The sequence below is a fragment of the Corvus brachyrhynchos genome, unplaced genomic scaffold (genome assembly GCF_000691975.1).
Source record: "Corvus brachyrhynchos isolate BGI_N302 unplaced genomic scaffold, ASM69197v1 scaffold52, whole genome shotgun sequence".
Classification (NCBI taxonomy): Eukaryota; Metazoa; Chordata; class Aves; order Passeriformes; family Corvidae; genus Corvus; species Corvus brachyrhynchos.
The window spans coordinates 3,286,672-3,303,967 of record NW_008237221.1 but is presented as its reverse complement, the minus strand read 5'-3'; the positions used below and the strand labels follow the sequence as shown (position 1 = coordinate 3,303,967).

At 42.5% G+C, this 17,296-nt stretch overlaps 1 protein-coding gene across 3 annotated transcripts in view; it reads right to left on the bottom strand.

The window, feature by feature from the left end:
• Positions 1-5,077: 5,077 nt before the first annotated feature.
• Positions 5,078-17,296, bottom strand: part of ZMYND11 (zinc finger MYND-type containing 11) — a 106,473-nt gene continuing 94,254 nt past the window's right edge. For all 3 annotated transcript variants that reach the window (XM_008629659.2, XM_008629660.2, XM_017728921.1), the window contains 4 exons: positions 15,480-15,548; positions 13,376-13,648; positions 12,104-12,289; positions 5,078-7,486 (listed from right to left, as the gene is read on the bottom strand). In XM_008629659.2, coding sequence (XP_008627881.1) covers positions 7,364-7,486; positions 12,104-12,289; positions 13,376-13,648; positions 15,480-15,548 — 651 coding nt within the window. In that variant the 3' untranslated portion in view covers positions 5,078-7,363. The remainder of the gene's footprint in view (positions 7,487-12,103; positions 12,290-13,375; positions 13,649-15,479; positions 15,549-17,296) is intronic.

The following is a 17,296-nucleotide window of genomic DNA, read 5'->3' as shown; positions in this document are numbered from 1 at the left end:
TGTGCAAGGCAAGGACAGAGTTTATCCCAGCCCCAACGGTCTGGGAAACTAAAAAAGAACCAGATCTGTATCAGGTAAGTGGCAGGACTGAAGAACAGAAACTGGGAGAAAACAAGAATAGGAAAAGCAGCTGCATGCAAGAAGAAAATAATGTTTCCATGAAGCCAGGTCGGGAGAGGAGTATGGCACGGCTAGTATTCACAGAGCAGCAGGAGACGAGAATTTGAGCCAACAACTGCCCAAAGGAAGTGAGTGGCTGAGGAGGTACAAAGGAATTAAACTTTCCATTGCAGCCACATGTACTCATTAGCATTTCTAGGATGCCTCTCCCAAACATTTGGGTTTGGATACTTTCCTGAAATCCACAGGAGAATTTTTTTTGCATACCCCCCCTCTCTCCTAACCACAAGTAGCTGCAAGCTGGGATGGGGCTGCACCCTCGTGTGCCTTTGCAGGGTCCCTGCGTGGCTCAGTCCGGGCTGGCTGCTGCAGGGGCAGGGGTGGACTTGCACAGCCTGAAAAACTCTCTGGCTGCCTGGGCAGGCACTGGGCATCCACCATGGAAACCCACAGCTCACCCTGCCAGTCCAGGGTGCAGGGCCACAAAAACTGAATGGGAATGTTTAAGTTCTTCTCTCACAGCTCTTTGGTTAGCAAAGAGAAAGAAGTGTGGTCTCAGCTATAATTTTTTTTTTTCCTTCAAAGGAGGGAAGTATTTTTTCATCTTGGAGCAAAGCCTTTTTACAGTACAAGAGGTTTTTAACTGCTGTTTTAAGCAGTAATAAAATGGCTATTAGAAATCACTCTGTTATGAAAATTTTCTAACAAACCCCATGTTTTCTTAAGTGAAAACTTCCATTAAAAACTCCCATTTCCAGTGGATCACCTAACAGGCTGTAGCCTTGCTCCAAACTGGTCTGACTGCATTTTGCTATGCCTGCATGAGGCACGTGTGCTGTCGTTGCACTTTACTTACAACTACCAGCACCATTTATTTCTCCAGCACGATAAAGCCAGTGCATCTGCAGGAGAGACACAAAGTCAGGATGCAACCTGTCAGTTTGGGATGTAGAAAAGTCCCGTTTTGATTTGGAAATGCTGAGCTACTGGAATAATAATAATTAGGTCTGTAATGGGATGCGGGATTCCAGACACTGCTTTTCTTCACCAAATGGTGATAGCAGTAGTTGGGAGAGGTGGAAACACTCCCTCTGCCCAGGGAGGTCCTGAGCAGGATCACAATTAGGAGAAAAAGAGGCAAATTCTGGATAAGCTGTTACTAGAAGACCATAGATAGGTTCTGTCTCTGCAGATGATTCTGCACAGAGAGGGTACTTCTTCATGAGCTTTGGGCTAAGAGAAAGGCTCTGGGAGTGGATCTAGTACCAGGGGCAGAGGTCGACAGTCTGGGCTGTGCCAGGCTAAGGAGGAGCTTGGGAAGCCTGTGGCTCTTAGCCTTGAGCTCCCGCTGCTCTCTCGCTGCAGGGCCCCTGTCTGTGGCAATTGCTGCTTGTAATTGTCCGTAGCTTTCAAAGGGAGGCTCCTGCACCAGGACAAGCCCGAGGTGGCTCGGAGCTTTCTCAGTGTCTGTGGCACTTCAGGACAGATCCAGTCCCTGCAGCAGGGACCTGCTGTGGGAGCGGCCTCCTGTTCCCCTTCCGGCACCTAAATCTCAATGTCACCCCACTGACTCCAAGGCTTCCTTGCAAGTGCAGCATTGCCCCCACCCAAATTCGGCAGAGAGAGGCAGCGGGAACCCCGCTGGTTGGAAGAGCTGAGCAGTGCTGGGCTCTGGCTCGGCGTCCAGCGCCGAGTCCCAACAGCTCGGCCAGCATGGAGCAGCTCCCCGCTGTGGCAGGCGCTGGCACTGGGGAGCCCAGGGTTCAAATGCTGCCGGCTCCAGCATCAGTGGGAAAACAGAAGCAATTGCATGGCTGAGCTGCACATCTTGCGTTTCTTCGGGGCAAAACTAAAAGGCTTTCTAGCCCTTGTGGTCTTTATGGACTTGTGAAAAGATAGGAAAAGGCTCTGTCACTCAGTCAAGCGTTGTGTCAGCCAAAGAAATTCTCTCTCCAGCACGTAATCCACGCATGGCAGAGTTTCTGGCCATGCTTTTCCTGGAAGGAGCCAGTGTTGCTGCTCCTTGGCGAGGCTGAGCTGCAGGGCTGGCAGCGGGGGATGTCCCTGCCCATGCCCTGGGGTTTGTTCTGCTCCCTCCTCAGGCACAGCTGACCCACACGGCTCCTATGCCTCCCAATGAGGACAGTGAGCAGGATGCCCCAACTGGCTGAGGCATAGAGGTGTGGCCCAAGCCACGCAAAACCCTCTTTCCTGGTGACAGGGACTCAAAGAGCTGCTGTGTGCAAGTCACCGAGTCTCTTTTCACTTTTAATGAAACCATTTTTCACATTGAAGGCTCTATTACAAGGGACAAAAGCACATTGCTGTGGCCAAGCATGGTGGGATCATGGCTCAAAACTGGCCCATGCTCCCATGGGAGCATGAGCAGGGGAGAAGCGGAGGTGGAATGTGGCAGCAAGTGGGGCCCCAAGCTGCCTACAGTGGCTGTTTGCCAAAGATACCTTTCCTGTTAATGAAGTAGTTAAAAATCGAAGTGCTCTGGCTTTATTAACAAACATTATTTTCTGCTGCAGAAGTCCTTTTCCAAACACTACTAAAGCATTTTGTGTAACCAGATTCACAGCATCTTCTGATGCAGAACTCAGTTTATTTTTAGGTATCTCTCTAGGGTAAATCCTATTTCCATTGAAGCTTCACACCAGCTTACTTTTCACTCAGTGAGTTTACAGCAGCTGGCCAGTGGCTTTGTAAACAAACACATCACTCTGCCTTTTATCATGGAGTGTTCTTGCTCTCTTGGCATTCCTTCTGAATAATCTTCAGTTTCCTTCTATGTACAAATTATCTACAAAGTAGATGCTGCGCTTAATTTCAGCCTCCTCATTGCTGTTTGCCACGCCTGAAGGGATGAAACATCCCTTCTATACCTCACTTGTGACTCCAGGGTCAAGGGGCTGGAGAGGTCCTGGGGCAGGCATGGCCATGGGGAGCAGGAGGGACAATGTAGAGTTAATTTTTTCTTGGTTCTCTTTCTTTTTCTGATTTTACAATTTTGAACATCTAGTAACCAGCATTTCTTTTACAAAGAGCGTTACTCAGAGCGTATCATACTTTTGAGCCTTTTGACATCTGGAAATAGGTTTTATTAAGGATAAACTATGGGGTTTGGAAGATCCAAGATAGTTGGTTTTATTCCTTTTACATTACCTATAATCATTTCCCACTTAACCCCAAAAATATTCTAGTATTCTCACAAATGGATGGACCTTTCTGCTTGCAGTTGCATTTTCTTAACGTGAAACAACACAAGAAGGGCCTCTTTGGTTTAGATACCCCCCGCCTCAATTTGATTTATGAAAGCATTTGAGAAGTATATGCACAGATCACATATGTACTCTCACTCAGCGAAGCTAAAATTGACAGGGTGGCCCCTAACTACCAGTAACAAATCCCAAACATATTTCACATACTTGGTCATTTAAGATTGTGAAAGGCAAACAAGCCATGAGCTGGGCAGCTCACTCCACCTAAAGGAAGCAGGAGGCAGAAACCACAGCTTCTCCTTATTAAAATAAAGGAATAGCCAGAGTTTAAAAAAACAATAAAAATTAAAAAATTAATAGTAATAACAATGTTAATAATAGGAAAAGCCAACAATAAGTCTTTCAGACTGATGCTTTAGGAGCACTGCCTGCAGCGGTGATGCTGCAGGAACTCAGAGAAACCCTCACTCACCCTGAGATTCCTGATGGAAGGAAACTTGCAGAGTTGGGGCAGTGCAAGGACAATTCTCCTCCTCTGCTCTGCCAGCTGGCAGTGACAGGGCCCAGTGTGGGACAGTGATGGAGTACAGCAGGTCACAGACAGTCCATGTTACACAATGCAGGTGGGAGGCTGCCTTGGCACATCCAGAGATCTGTTTGATCCTGATGCTGGCACCACTGCTGTCACCTGAACTGGCAAATGCACATGGGGAGAGGAATGGAGGAGCATTTGCACTGAGGATTTCTGCCATTGGAGTGCTGATGAGCTTGGAGAGTGACTGCAGTCATCAAAAAAGGGGAATGCCCTGGGAGGGGAGCTGAAGGGAGATGCTGCTTATTCCTGATCCTGCTTTACCAGCTTACGTGATTGGCTGTGCTGGCTGTTGACATTTAATTGAGTTTCATCAAGATGAAGGAATAAAATTTGGCTCGTGTAAGAACAGAACTATTTGGATTGTGAAATAATAAAAGAGACTTAGAGGGATCCCTTAGGACTTGAAGGTCTTTCCAGGTCTTAATTTCCATAGGGAAATTCTTAATTGCCATACTGAAACCAACTCCCAGTGTCCCTCCTGCAGCCCTGAAGTCCCAGTGGAGCTCCAGGATGACCCACTCAGCCTTTGGCTTGTCCCCACATGGCCCTTTCTCTTGGGTGGCCGCAGGATGTGCTCCTTGGGCCCTTGGCTCCCTTGGGCACCTCACTGGCAGCGTTGTGGCGAGTGAGGGACTGAGCTGCTCAGGGCTCAGCAGGAGAAACCCCACTGCACTCAGGTGAAGCTGAGCTCATGCAGCCCCTCCAGAGGGAATTACTTCATTGATAAAACACACAACAGGCGCAGGCTCAGGGCTGGTGACCGGGTGAGGGCGGAGGCAGAGTGGGGCCTCTGGTGAGGGGAAGCACAGGGCAAGGCAGGGCTGAGCCCCAGCCTTGCTGCTGCCAGTGCAGGATCTGGCTTTAAAACCAGGACTTGATGGGCGCAACCCCCAGGGGCTGCTGGCTCTGCATGGGCTGAAAAGATTCCCTGTGGGTGCTGTTAAGCCATGTTAAGTGCTGAAGCCCTTGCATGGCCCTGCCAGCTCCCCTCGAGTCAGGAACAAGGTTCCTGGGAGTTCAGGCCCAGCTCCCCATGCACAGCCCCGGTCTCGCTTGGTACAAGTACTAACAGCAGCCTCATGCCTGCCCACCCCAGGATGTGAGGACAACTGGCCAAAATCAAGACAGATACTTTCAATGAGGTTTTTTTAAATACATTTATTAACCAATGTTAACACATTAAATGACTCTATATATTGCTAGTCAGAGCAGCTTACAAAATGCCAGAATGCATCATAAACTGGACAGCCACAATGAATAATTACAATGTGCATAGTGGCTAAGCTCAACACTTTATTATAGCTTTATGATTTGCAGAAAAATTAATTTTAAATCATGATTCCTAAAACAATCAATTGTAATTTTACCTAAAACTTATACAAAACCAGGCCACAATCTTTTTTTTTTTGTTTTGTTTTTTTTCTTTAAAACACACAGTTTTCACGCTGTAGTAACTTGGAAATGTGCAACCGTGTCAACAGAGACAAAAAAGCCAAAGTAACACGAATCTTACTTTCATGCAGCTATCAGTTAAATATTACATATTCTGGAATGATTTTACACCAAAAATATTTTCACAATAACTTGCTTTCATAGGGGTGGATCGAAGTTTTGGAACTTGTAAAGTAATCGAACAAGATTGATTTTTAGTTGTGAAGTGTTTTACAGTCACAACACAGAGGCGACAAAAGTTAATTACACATTTATCAGGCAATAATGTAGCTGTGGTAATACAAGTTACCATCTACTTACTATTTTTTCCAATCAACTTACCACTTAATTTCTGCAACATATTGGGCATTATTTGGCGGTATATAGTCAATTAACTTATATCACCACTGTAAGTAAAAAAGGTCAGGATTTCAGTGGTAGTTCACAGAAGTCTTAGTTATATTTTTGTCTTTACAATGACCCTGACAAATCCTAGAGAAAACTTTTTAAAAGGCTTTCCTCCTGATTCTTCAGCTTCCATCGTTCCATCATGTAATTGCTTTCAATAAATATCAAAGATCTAAATAAATATTTACAAATTATTCCTCTAACTTCTCAAAAAATAGCTGGATGATTAATGGGCATATGACTCAGTCTAAGACCAATCTTTGAAAAAAACTAAAATGTGGAGACACTTTAAAAGAAAAGCTATTTAAGTAAGCTTTACATCTATTTAAAAAATTGTCTCTGAACATGGATGCAATTCATATATCTATATATAAAACAAACAAAAAGAAAATCATTTTTCAACTATCGATCCATTCCTATTGGTAATGCTTCTTAATCCAGACATTCCGCAAAATACAGACTTTTTACAAATCACGGCATCTTTAATACAAGAAAATTAACATGCATTATTCTTCATTCTGAGTACAGTGATGGAGCTCATTATTAGGCAATGACCCATTACTACAAACATAACGGCTTCTGTGAAACTTAAGTGCTTTTTCTCCTTTTATTATCAAGTTATGATGGACCAGGTGACACCAGATAAGAGGTGGTCAAATGATGTTGAATTGGGGAGGCTGAAGGGGGGCGCAAAAAAGTAATTTGTATGCCTCCAAATTCCGAGTAGGAATAAAGGTAGTTGGGTTTTTTTGTTTGTTTGTTTTTGTTTGGGTTTTTTTTTGGCTTTTCTTATTCTTGTTACAAGCACTCATGTTAGAACAAAAATGAAATGTGCAAACTTCAAAATTTAAATATTCATTTTTCTCTAAGATCCAGCTCAGTAAAAGATTACCCCAGTTCCCTGTGATTTTAAACTACAAGATCAAAGCTAATATTTTGTTATAAAAGTTATATATTGAAAAGAAATAATGAAAATAAAACACAGTTGGGAAATATTTAAGAAAAAATACGCAGGACTAGCACCTGCTGTGTCAACCCTGTTCCCTAAATTCAATCATGTACCCACTGGTATAACCAATAGATAATGCCTTTAAACAGTAAAATTAAGCTGAACAAAACCAGCTCAACAAGGTTAAGAAATAAATGTTACATCAAGGTAGTATGCTTTGTTTTTCTGTAACAGTTCTGTACTTTTTACATTCAGATCTAGTTTTTAAATGTTCCTTTTGTTAAACTTGCATCATTTTTTTGTTTTTAGATCTGCTGTTTTTAAAGATTAAAATATCTGTAAAACCTAAAAATGTCTTAAAATTTGCTGAAAATGCAACAAATCCTCTAGTTTAAAATTATTTGCAGTAACCTGCTCCCACAGACGTTCAATTTATTCTGCCGACAAAATTTTGGAGGAGCATTTTTAACAGAAGACTGAAATTACTGTGCAAAATTTCTTTTACCAAAAGTGTTTAAAGGCTGGTGCAAAATGGGAAGCAAATTCTAAACAATTTTGGCTTTTCTTGGAAACAAAAACCGCTGTGTCTGAGAATAGCAATCATCGGGGTGCTGCTCTAGGGGAGGAGTAACTCTTTCATCTTTTCCTGCGGCAGGTACGTTTGTGTTCGGCATGCCAGTGCTCCTGCTGACACTTGATGGAGCAGTAGGAAGTGTTCCAGCAGCAGTGGTACATGGCCTCCTCTTCACAGTTGTAGCACTGGGGAGAACAAACGAGATGGGATTATCCCCCTGGCAGGATCCCTCCTCACCAGCTCACCAGCGTTCCCCCAGCCCTGCACACACCAGCATGTGAGGGCATTTTTCACACATGCTGAGTGAAGCAGCAATCTTCAGCACATCCGCACAATGCCTTCCTATTTTCCACAGTCTGGATTACTGCTTTTCAAAAAATCATCGCTTGCTTAAGAAAACTCATGTCTCAGAATGGTGGACTGACGTTTTTCAGCCACATAGCCCAGGAACCTCTTTTACCCTACATTTGTGTAATAACACCCTGATCTACGTCTTAAAAGGCTACAATAAATCAGCAGGAGCTGCTGGCGTGAGCAGGCTCTACACAGGCTGGAAAAATTGGTGTTTCTGAGGCTTCTTTGTAAGCCTGACCTGTCCAGAGGTTGCTGGGGAAGATCCTTTCGGTCTAGAAAATCTCAAAAGTCACAACAATAACATCCCAGGAGTGAAGAATTATTGGCTTGTTATAGCCCATCTGGGGTCAGCCTGCGAGGAGGCTGCTGTCACTGGGGTTTGCTGACTGCCAGGCAGCACTGCCACCTCCTGAAGGGAAAACCTTGCGCTACTTCAGTGCTACTGAGCAGATCAAGAAAGTGTTTTTACCTCCAAGTCTTACATAAAACCAAGAAGGCCTGTTGTACACAGATTGGCTGCCTGGGCTTGTGTCCTTTGTTGTGCCTGCCAGGACTGCACAAAACTCCTCAAAGAAAGATGCTGCACAGCCCGTGATTTATGCAGAGTTACTTGGTTCTGGGGAAAGCTGCAGCAAAGACGATTGCTACCTTGGAACACACAGAAGGCCCACAGCTTTCTGGTAGCTGGAAGAGCTACTTGGAAAATAGCCCTTTGGCTTCTGAGGAACTAAGAAAGGGAATGCAACGTGCTGGTTAGCACTATGGGTGGCCATCAAGGAGGTACAGCACCCACACGCAGTGTGTGTGCCCTGTCTTCAGGTGGGTTTATGCCCCTTGAGGGAATGCTGCAAAAGCATTAACTGTCATTTTGACAAAATTCTATAAAGCAAGGTGGCATTGCTATGAAAGGTACCATTTATACTTCTGCATCTTGGAGAGCCAGCTTCTAACAACATCAGATTTGTCTTTCGGAATTTGGTCTGCTCAAAATCAGAAAGTATCTTTAGGAATCCAGTCTGAAATGCTTATTGTGTGATGGGGAACAGGGGGAGGGATACCACACAGTCTGTGCAGGCTGCTATCAAACCACAGAATAACACACAATTTACTTTTTATGTTCTGTCTAGCTACAGCTTTGCTAATAAAACAGGGAATTACAAAAAAAACAAACCCAACTGCCTCAAAAGAAAAACCACAACAACCCCCACTACTGAAAGACAGGTCCAAGAAAGCCAACATTTACATTGGCTAAACTGATACCCATTTATTTACATCAGCAATAAAGGGACTGCCCTAGCTGTGTGAGAAGGGAACCTCTCCATTTTCCTTTCATAATTTAGCTCCTGAGAAGTTTATTTGTAAAAATGTCTGCAAACAAGTGTCCTCTCAAGAGCTGTTTTCCTGGTTTTTCATGTTGCTGGCGGCCCACAAGCCTGTGGGAGCCATTAGGATCATCTGCTGGAAAGATGCAGGGAACAGCTGTGTCTCTCCATTATGTACAGCATGGGCCTCAGCCCAGAGACCAAATTCACATCTGCTGGCTTGGAGAGATCAAAAAATGCTACGACAGGAGAGGACAACTGATCTGTGGGTCCTGCACTTCCCTTTACATATGCTGGCCATAAGTGTGGGATGTAAATCTCCACTTAGAAAAGGAAAATAGTGTCATCTGTGCTGGTACCAGCACATGTGGCACTGAAGGCAAAATGCCAGCTAGCCTCAGGCATCCTCTTTTCTTTTCCTCTTTCTAAACATTATCAATCACTTGGGGTTTTGTTTTAGACAGTGCACATCACAGACAATGCTCATTCACTTAAAGACCACCTGTTGCAAGTTAAAATAAATATATGTGTAAATAAATTTGAAAGAGAAAAAAGTTAAAAGCTATCTATAGAAATGACCTATGCACCAATTTAAATAAGGCTTATACACAAATAAAAGAACTTGGAGAAACTAAAACAGAAACATTAAGACCAGCACTCCAGCCTGCACCCTGGAGGCCATCGAGCTGCATAATCTCATTATTGTTATTCCTGTCTTTACATTTCTTCCTTTTGTTTGCTATTTACTTGAGGTATCTGTATAAAACCCAAATTTTCTGGAGGTGTACAAATGAAATTGGGCTAAGCCAAGGATATTGTGACCAGCTACAGAAAGAGGAACTGTTATTCTTTAACTATGCATTAGTCTCCTGAGGGCTGGAAGCACATCTTCTCATGTCCCTGTATACCACCAGCAAAATGATCCCTTCATCCCAACTGGACTTTTTTTTAGGTATGAGAAAAAGACAAATATAGTGCGAATAATAGCAGCTGTATTCCCAAGCCTAGACATCAGCATTACACAAAACCAGAGGTCTCTGCTCCTAATTAAAAAGCAAAGCCACCAAAACTCATTTAGTATGTGAGTTAATTACATGAGATTTTGGTAAGGAGGTATCATTATAATAGCAGCACACAAGTGCAGTACTACACACCAGGGACTGTCATTAGTATCACTGAAGGAAGAATCACTGGGGAGTTGTGTAATTGGACCAAGTCCAGCTGCCTGGGGCTGTGTGCTGGCAGGCAGATCCATCAGCTTGAATGCAGAGGTGTTTATCCTGACCCTCCCTCTCCTGCCACATGCAAACCAGCTGCCTGCATGATGCCTTCATTTAGGGTGGTGATTGACGGATAGTTCGAGGCCACAGAAATAGGCAAGACTGTCAAATACTCTATCTTTTGATTGTTTTGCTCAGTAGAGAGGCTTTATGCCCTTGTTAATAAACTCAGTGATGTGGTATCAGGGCACTCTCTGATTAGTCTGAAGGATATGTAAAGGCACATTGGAGCAGATAAAAGTAAGTCCAGTCAGTCCCTTTAGAAAATTCTGCCTTCAAAACCACCAAAAAGCAGCTAGAGCTGAGTCCAGTCTCACAATCAAGTTATTGTGCCTGAGTTACTGCATGTCAGTGGAATGGTGACAATGGTTCACATGTGTGCTCTTCACTTGTGACAACAGAGCTAATTTGACATATTCTGTAGTGGGCAAAGGCAATTCCATTTCCCTCTCCAGTGCGACAGGTGAGCACATGCACACAGGCACCAGCAGCTGGTGACACACTGAACACAGTAACTTGATCAAGTCAGAGTCATAAATAACTTCTCTGGTCAGCAGAGACAGGTAGACAGGGAGGAATCCTCTTATTTACAGAGACCCAAGCATTGCAGCATCATAACACCCACAGTAAAATCTCCGTGAGGAACAGAAATAAAGACTCTACAGGAGTTCTGGCATGTGAAGTAATTCTTCTCTTTCCAAAAACCAACTGTGATAGTCAGCAACTGACTGTCTCGCCCGAGTATTTTTTCCACTCTTCTCCAGAGCAGAGTTTTCCCTGCAGGGACCCTCGTTTCATGTAAGCACAGGGACTAATGAGGCTGAGCAGCAGCAAAACAGCCCTTCATAGCAGAAGGCAAATGGGGCTGCAGGGGGCTGGCAGGACTGGCTGTCCCTTGGCTTGTGCCATCTCCTGGAGGCTCCCGCTCCTTCCCAGCCCCACCAGTGCTACAATCCTGTGCCCACCCCTCTGTGTGTTACAGACAGCTGTCACAGTGCTGTGTGACTTCCTGAGCAATGGCTTTCACTCCCCTGTTCTGTGAAAATTAGCATAGAAATAGCGGAGTCTGTGTGTGTGCCAGGTCCCGGCTCCTGAGCAGAGTGGTTTCCACCTGCACTCTGCTCCTGGAAAGCAGCACAGTTTATGGTGCTTGCAGTGTTTGGCTAGGTGGTGTACAGTCATGCGGGAGAACACACTTCCAGCCTGAGAAAACATGAGCCACAATCCAAATAAAACCAGGGAAAAGTTTGTGGCATGTAATAGAACACTAAGTTAGATGTGTATTTTCATGTTTCTAAAGGGCAGAGCAACATGGTTTTTGTAGTCGATGCTGAAGATTTGCACTGAAGATCTGAGCGAGGGAGAGGAATACATTTCAGAATGTCATGTCTTAAATACAAAAGAATATAAAAGAGCTGTAGAAAAAGCAAGGAGAGGAAAAGGCCAAAAGGATATCACTAATAGCCTTATTAGCAGGGGAATACAAATTGATGCAGCCATATATTGTACCCTCTGAGGCCTCAAGATCAAAGGAATGTGAACATAATGCAAAACATGTCTTCTATGGAGTAAAACTGCATATAGAAAAAAATATTTTTGATACTAAGATCTGATTGGACTCTAGAAGATGTTGCTGTTAACACTAACAAATTAAGATGGAAAGTAATCAGAATATCAAGTTGAAATCTGGAGAAAATTTGAAACAGTAATATGAAGGAGAAAGCCTTAATACTGGAAGAGCAGTGGAAGAGCAGTGCAGTTAAAAACAAGGGAGAAATCCCCTTCAACTGGCCTGAAGGATGCATTATACATTTGCACTTACTGGTGATAAATTTTGGACACTTACCCACTGCTTCTTCTTGGTCTGGGAAATCAGTTGCTTGTGCTGGCCTGCTAGTTTCTTAATTTCTTCTAAAAATTCTTCTTTGCACTTCTCCTTTACCTGCTTACATTTTCTGTCCATCTCTCCTTGTGCGTTGGCCACAGCTTTATTTACAGCCTGCCTTTTCTCTTCTTCCATCTCTGTACGCAGCTGCCAAAGACAAGTCAGCAAAACAAGTCAGGGGACAGCTATTGGAATTGAAAGTGTCTTATTTAAACCTCTACTCTTTAAACCTCTATTACTGATACAGATGGAGGTCACCTAATTGGAGATTTCTCCTATTTAGGAAATAAAAATTTCTCAGTTAGAACAAAATTAGATTTTATCAAATAAAAATGTCACTGTATTTCTACTCTGCTAGGCATCTACAATAAGCTAAGTAAGTTCTATGCATATTTGCTCAATGATCAGTTTACAAATTTATGAATTTCTCTTAAAAAAAGATTTTGTTTCTTCCAAATCTACAACTGCATATAAATCTATAGCAAGTGCACAATGGAAAATACAAAATTGAACATCCCTGAGTTCATTAAGAGGTACCTTTAAGTATTCATTGTCAGTGAGGTTCCTTTGCCCTTGCTCAGGTATCTAAACCTTTGGTGTCTTAATCCTACAGGATTAACACTTGAACTCCCTAGGTTCATTTCACAGTCCTTCATGCAGAAGGAAATTAATCTTATTTTAAGACAGGTACTTAAGAGAGGTCAGACAAATCATCCTCCAAATTGTCCTGCTCTCTCCAGCCAAAGGTGACCAGGTCAAGTTTAAGACATTGAATTTTAAACAGGTTATTATTAGATAAGAAAATTCAAACAAATTTCAGTGACCCTATTTGATCTTTAGGTTAGAAGATTGACAAAAGAAGAATTATTTATGACTAGCAGTTAAACAATGACATTGTTTAGAATCACACTTGACAATGGAGAGAAAGGCTTTGGAAACAGATACTCATGAATGAACAATTAGTTTCAGTTTTGGATCACAAACTGATTTCAGTGGACAAGAATCAAAAAAAGTGTTTAAAGTAGGCTTTAAACTTTCTGTTTAAAGTAGGCTTGTTGGTATAGAAATGGTCTAAAAAAGCAATAATGGAGAGTATTTTTATGTAGTCTCTTTGGAAAAGGTTTTTTATTCATTTTGGTAAGAGCAGTTGTTAAAAAAATAGAAAAGAATGTTAAAAAATCCCCAAAATCCCTTCTCAACCCTCAAGTGTAGGTGCTGTTCAACAAGTGTTACCTTTTCCACTGCCTCTCGCACAACTCTCTCAGTTTCTCTTTTGTGATCAGCTTTCATCCTGTCCTTGAAATCGTTAAAGATTTTGGTGTATTTGTCATGGCACATGTTCTGACACACTCCATCATTACTGGTCTGGGTGCTCCGATGCAGCATTTTTGGAGAAGAGGCACTTAACTTCTTGGTCTGAGTTGAGACTGAAACTTTTTCAATGGGCTGAGGCATTGTGGGAATTTCCTGGCTTGAACTTACTGCTTCAGTTTCAGGTTCTGGCTCCTGCAGAGAAAGAACAAACTTGTAAATCAGATATCAAAATAGAAAAAGTCAACCTGTTAACTGTTCAGTTCCCCCTGAAGGAAAAATGTTACATGAATAATATCAGTGTAATTAATGTGAAAGGTGTCTGTCGAAGACCTGTAGTGCTAATGGGATGTGGGATCCCTGTGGAAAACCAGCTTGAGAGTGGGTAGGCTCTTGGGTCAGGCTTTTCTGACTTCAGCCTGGAGCCCTCCAAAAGGAAGCACACCAATGGCCTCAGGATGCCACACTCCCCAGCCTCACCTCCCCAAAAGTATGACAAACCTCAGAGGCTATGCTGACCCCTTGGGATTACTAGAGATCTGCTAGAGACACTTTTCCCCACAATATTCTGCCTAAAGAGACTGTAGTTGCATAGCCAAGGCTCCTGAATTGTTTTGGCAAACTCTGGGCTTCCCCTGGCCCAGCAGGCTCCACTGGAGTCTGTAATATTCCACTGATTCCATAGAACTGCTGCAAAGATTGATTAGTACTTCAAAGGTCCTTTGAAGATGAAAGGCTAATGAGAGTCTACGTCTTGCTTCCAATAATATAGAACTAGACTTGGATGACCACAGAAGCTCTATATAATTACACAATTATCAAGAAAGAAGTCACAGTTACTGTAGTGTACTGTACTGAATTTAGCTGCCAGTGCTATTACCCTGTATCACCAATTGCTCCTGCTCTTTAGAACAGATCGAAGTTACACTCCTGGAATCACTTATTGCTATTTGAAGTGACTGAAGACACAAACAATAATTTTTTTTTTTTTCAAGTGAGATGTTTGAATGCTCATTTTACAGTGCAGAGACAAAGCCTTGCTCAGGACTAGACTTTGTGCCTGTCCGTGTGATGAAGCATTGCTCACACCATTCAAAAGGCTGACTGTGTATTCCCTTTTGCAATCAATTACTCTCTAAGAGGTCACTGTGATTGACTTCTGGATCACTGATCAGAGCTAAGAAGGCAAATGTTAAGACATAAATATATGAAGCAAATTACAGCATTCGCTTGACAGAAAACACAGTAAGAATGGTGAGACATCCTCCTGTAATCTCCCTATCTTGCACTCAAACACAGTTTGTGCCCCAGGGAGCACAGACTGTGTCACTGCCTCCATCAACAAAGCTGCCTCCTACGGGGTAGGGACAGGGGGGGGGCAGGTGCCCAGGAATTACGAGTGGCCACGTCTGTGTTCCAGCCACCACAGGGAGCTCTGGTGCTACAGTACCTGCACCCTCCTCTGCAATGGCACCCCGAGTCCTCTTGCAAGGAATGGACATATGTGCAAATTTTTCTTAGCATTACTCCTGCAGCTGGAACAAGGCCAGGAAAAAGTCCTTGACGGTTCGGAACAGATTTACGGCTCTCTCTCTAAGTGCCCCCTTGTGTACACGCGCAATAACGCAGCCTTTGGTTCCCTGATCCTGGCGTGTGCAAGCGGGATAAACAGAGAAGCCCCACAGACAAAGTGAATACGGTAGTTCATAAACTTTACAGTCTGGATTGCACTTACTAATTTCTGCTGTTTATGGACTTACTGATAGCCTGAATTTGTTATTAAAAAAGAAATGTTGTAAGCTGACTTCCTTTATTCACAATACAGAATGTTCCCATGATGACACACATTACTTACGTGTGGGAGGCACAATTACATTTGTTAGCAAGGAGGACCAAGTGTGGGGCTGGAACTTCCAAGACTAACGTAAAATCAGTAAAAGGTGACTGAAACTGAAGGTGTGTCTATTAAAATTTCAGACTTTTTGTACTTGTTATCTCTACAAACACAATCATTTAGGTCACTCACTTCTTTTTTGAGTTCCATACTCTGGTTACGTCGTCCTTTCTTTGCTCTTGGTTCCTGAGTAACCTTCAGCTGTGAACATTAAGAAAAGCATATTGAATCAATCCAAAAACCAGTTCATGTAAGCAGCTTTCATTGTAACATGACCAATGTGCCCTTTATTTGTGATTATTTGCAATTTTTAAGGTATCAAATAGAAAGTTTAATTAAATGTTCTTAAATGAGAAGTGTACACATTAGACTTTCTATGTTATCACTGATGACTATGAATGCACAAAGGAACAAAATTAATGAACAAGTTCTAATATTTAATATGCATTTGCTAAAATATTCTTAACCATTCCTTTCTTCATTTCACACACAAGCTCAAACACTCGTTTTCTGAGATATTCTGGTATCAGTGACCCATACTTAGAAATCAGATCTTGTTTGATGCCAGAAAACAGCAGTGATTGTAAAGCAAATGTAAGTATGTAAATATGGTAAGAACATCCAGACTGGATTATAACTGGAGGGGTATGGAACTTAATGCTTTAGAGTAAAAGTCACTCTCACAATAGAAACAAGGATGAGATCTAAGTTGATGGTAATTATCTTACGGTGCTTGTAGAGAAGTTCTTACGCCTGCTTTTGAAGCATGCAGTACTAGCTAGTGTTAGTAACAGGATACTGCAGACTACAGCAGAACAGTGAGTTTGATGGCTACTCTTGTGTTCCTTTATCTGGGAAACCAGTAAAACAGGTATAAGCATTTGCCAAGTGAAGGATGAACAGATGGCATCGAAGAGAAAATACATAAACAGACACTTCAGACCCTGCGACTGACATTTCTGAAAAAAATGTGAAAATACCACTGTTATCTTTTATTTGTGACCATTTTCCTGTTTTACCACAGGCTGTTGAATGACTGCACACAAGACTTTAAACAAAGGAGCTACAAAGGGTTAGCTAAGCAAACTAGGCTTAAAAACCCTAAAACCACTTTGATAAGGAACAACCTCCCACTACAACATACAGTTTTATAAACTTTTAATTTTTTAGTTCCAAATTGGGTGATAGACCTGTTTGACAAAAGGACAAAGGAAGAGAGTCAAAATACACCGATTTTTTTTTTAATACAGACTTAGAGAAAGGATAGTGGTTTTAAATGAGAAAAGATGCTGCCAGGGAAAGGGCTGCCAAAAATACAGAGAAGCGTCCTACAAACTATGAAAACCTTACTGCCAAGTCACTAGTAGTGAATATATAATACCCTCTTGGACGATGAATGACTAGTAAAGATCAGCTATGATAAGGGAATTTCCATATGGAAATACAAGGTTTTGGATCTTGGCTGTTTGTTCCCTTTGTTACAAACAATGCAATTTTTCTTGTTTTGCAGAATTATTTTTAATGACTTTAATCTTGCTGGTCACATGGTCCCCAAGTGCAACGTTTGCACCTAACTTTAGTTAGGTGAAATGCTGAAAATGTCACAGCTGGTGTTACTCATGGATCTGAAAGCAGGACAGAGTCCAAAGTGAACATACTCCAGCTGTGAAAAGGCTGAGCAGCTACAGGGCTGGCCCTTGACAGGGCTCCAAGAAGGCAGTGTTGCAGTCCATCTGATATCTGTGACATTTGACTTGACCATTCCTATTTAACTTTAGAAATCTTGATCTGTCTCATCAAGGTGCTGTTAAGTGAGAAACACTTTGAAACTTCCCAAAGGTCATCCAAGAAACTGAGGAAAGAGGAAAATCTGTATTCTTGCTATTACTGAGCTACAAAACAGAGAGACAATAAGCCTTTGAACCCTCTTGTCATCACAAACCTGCAGA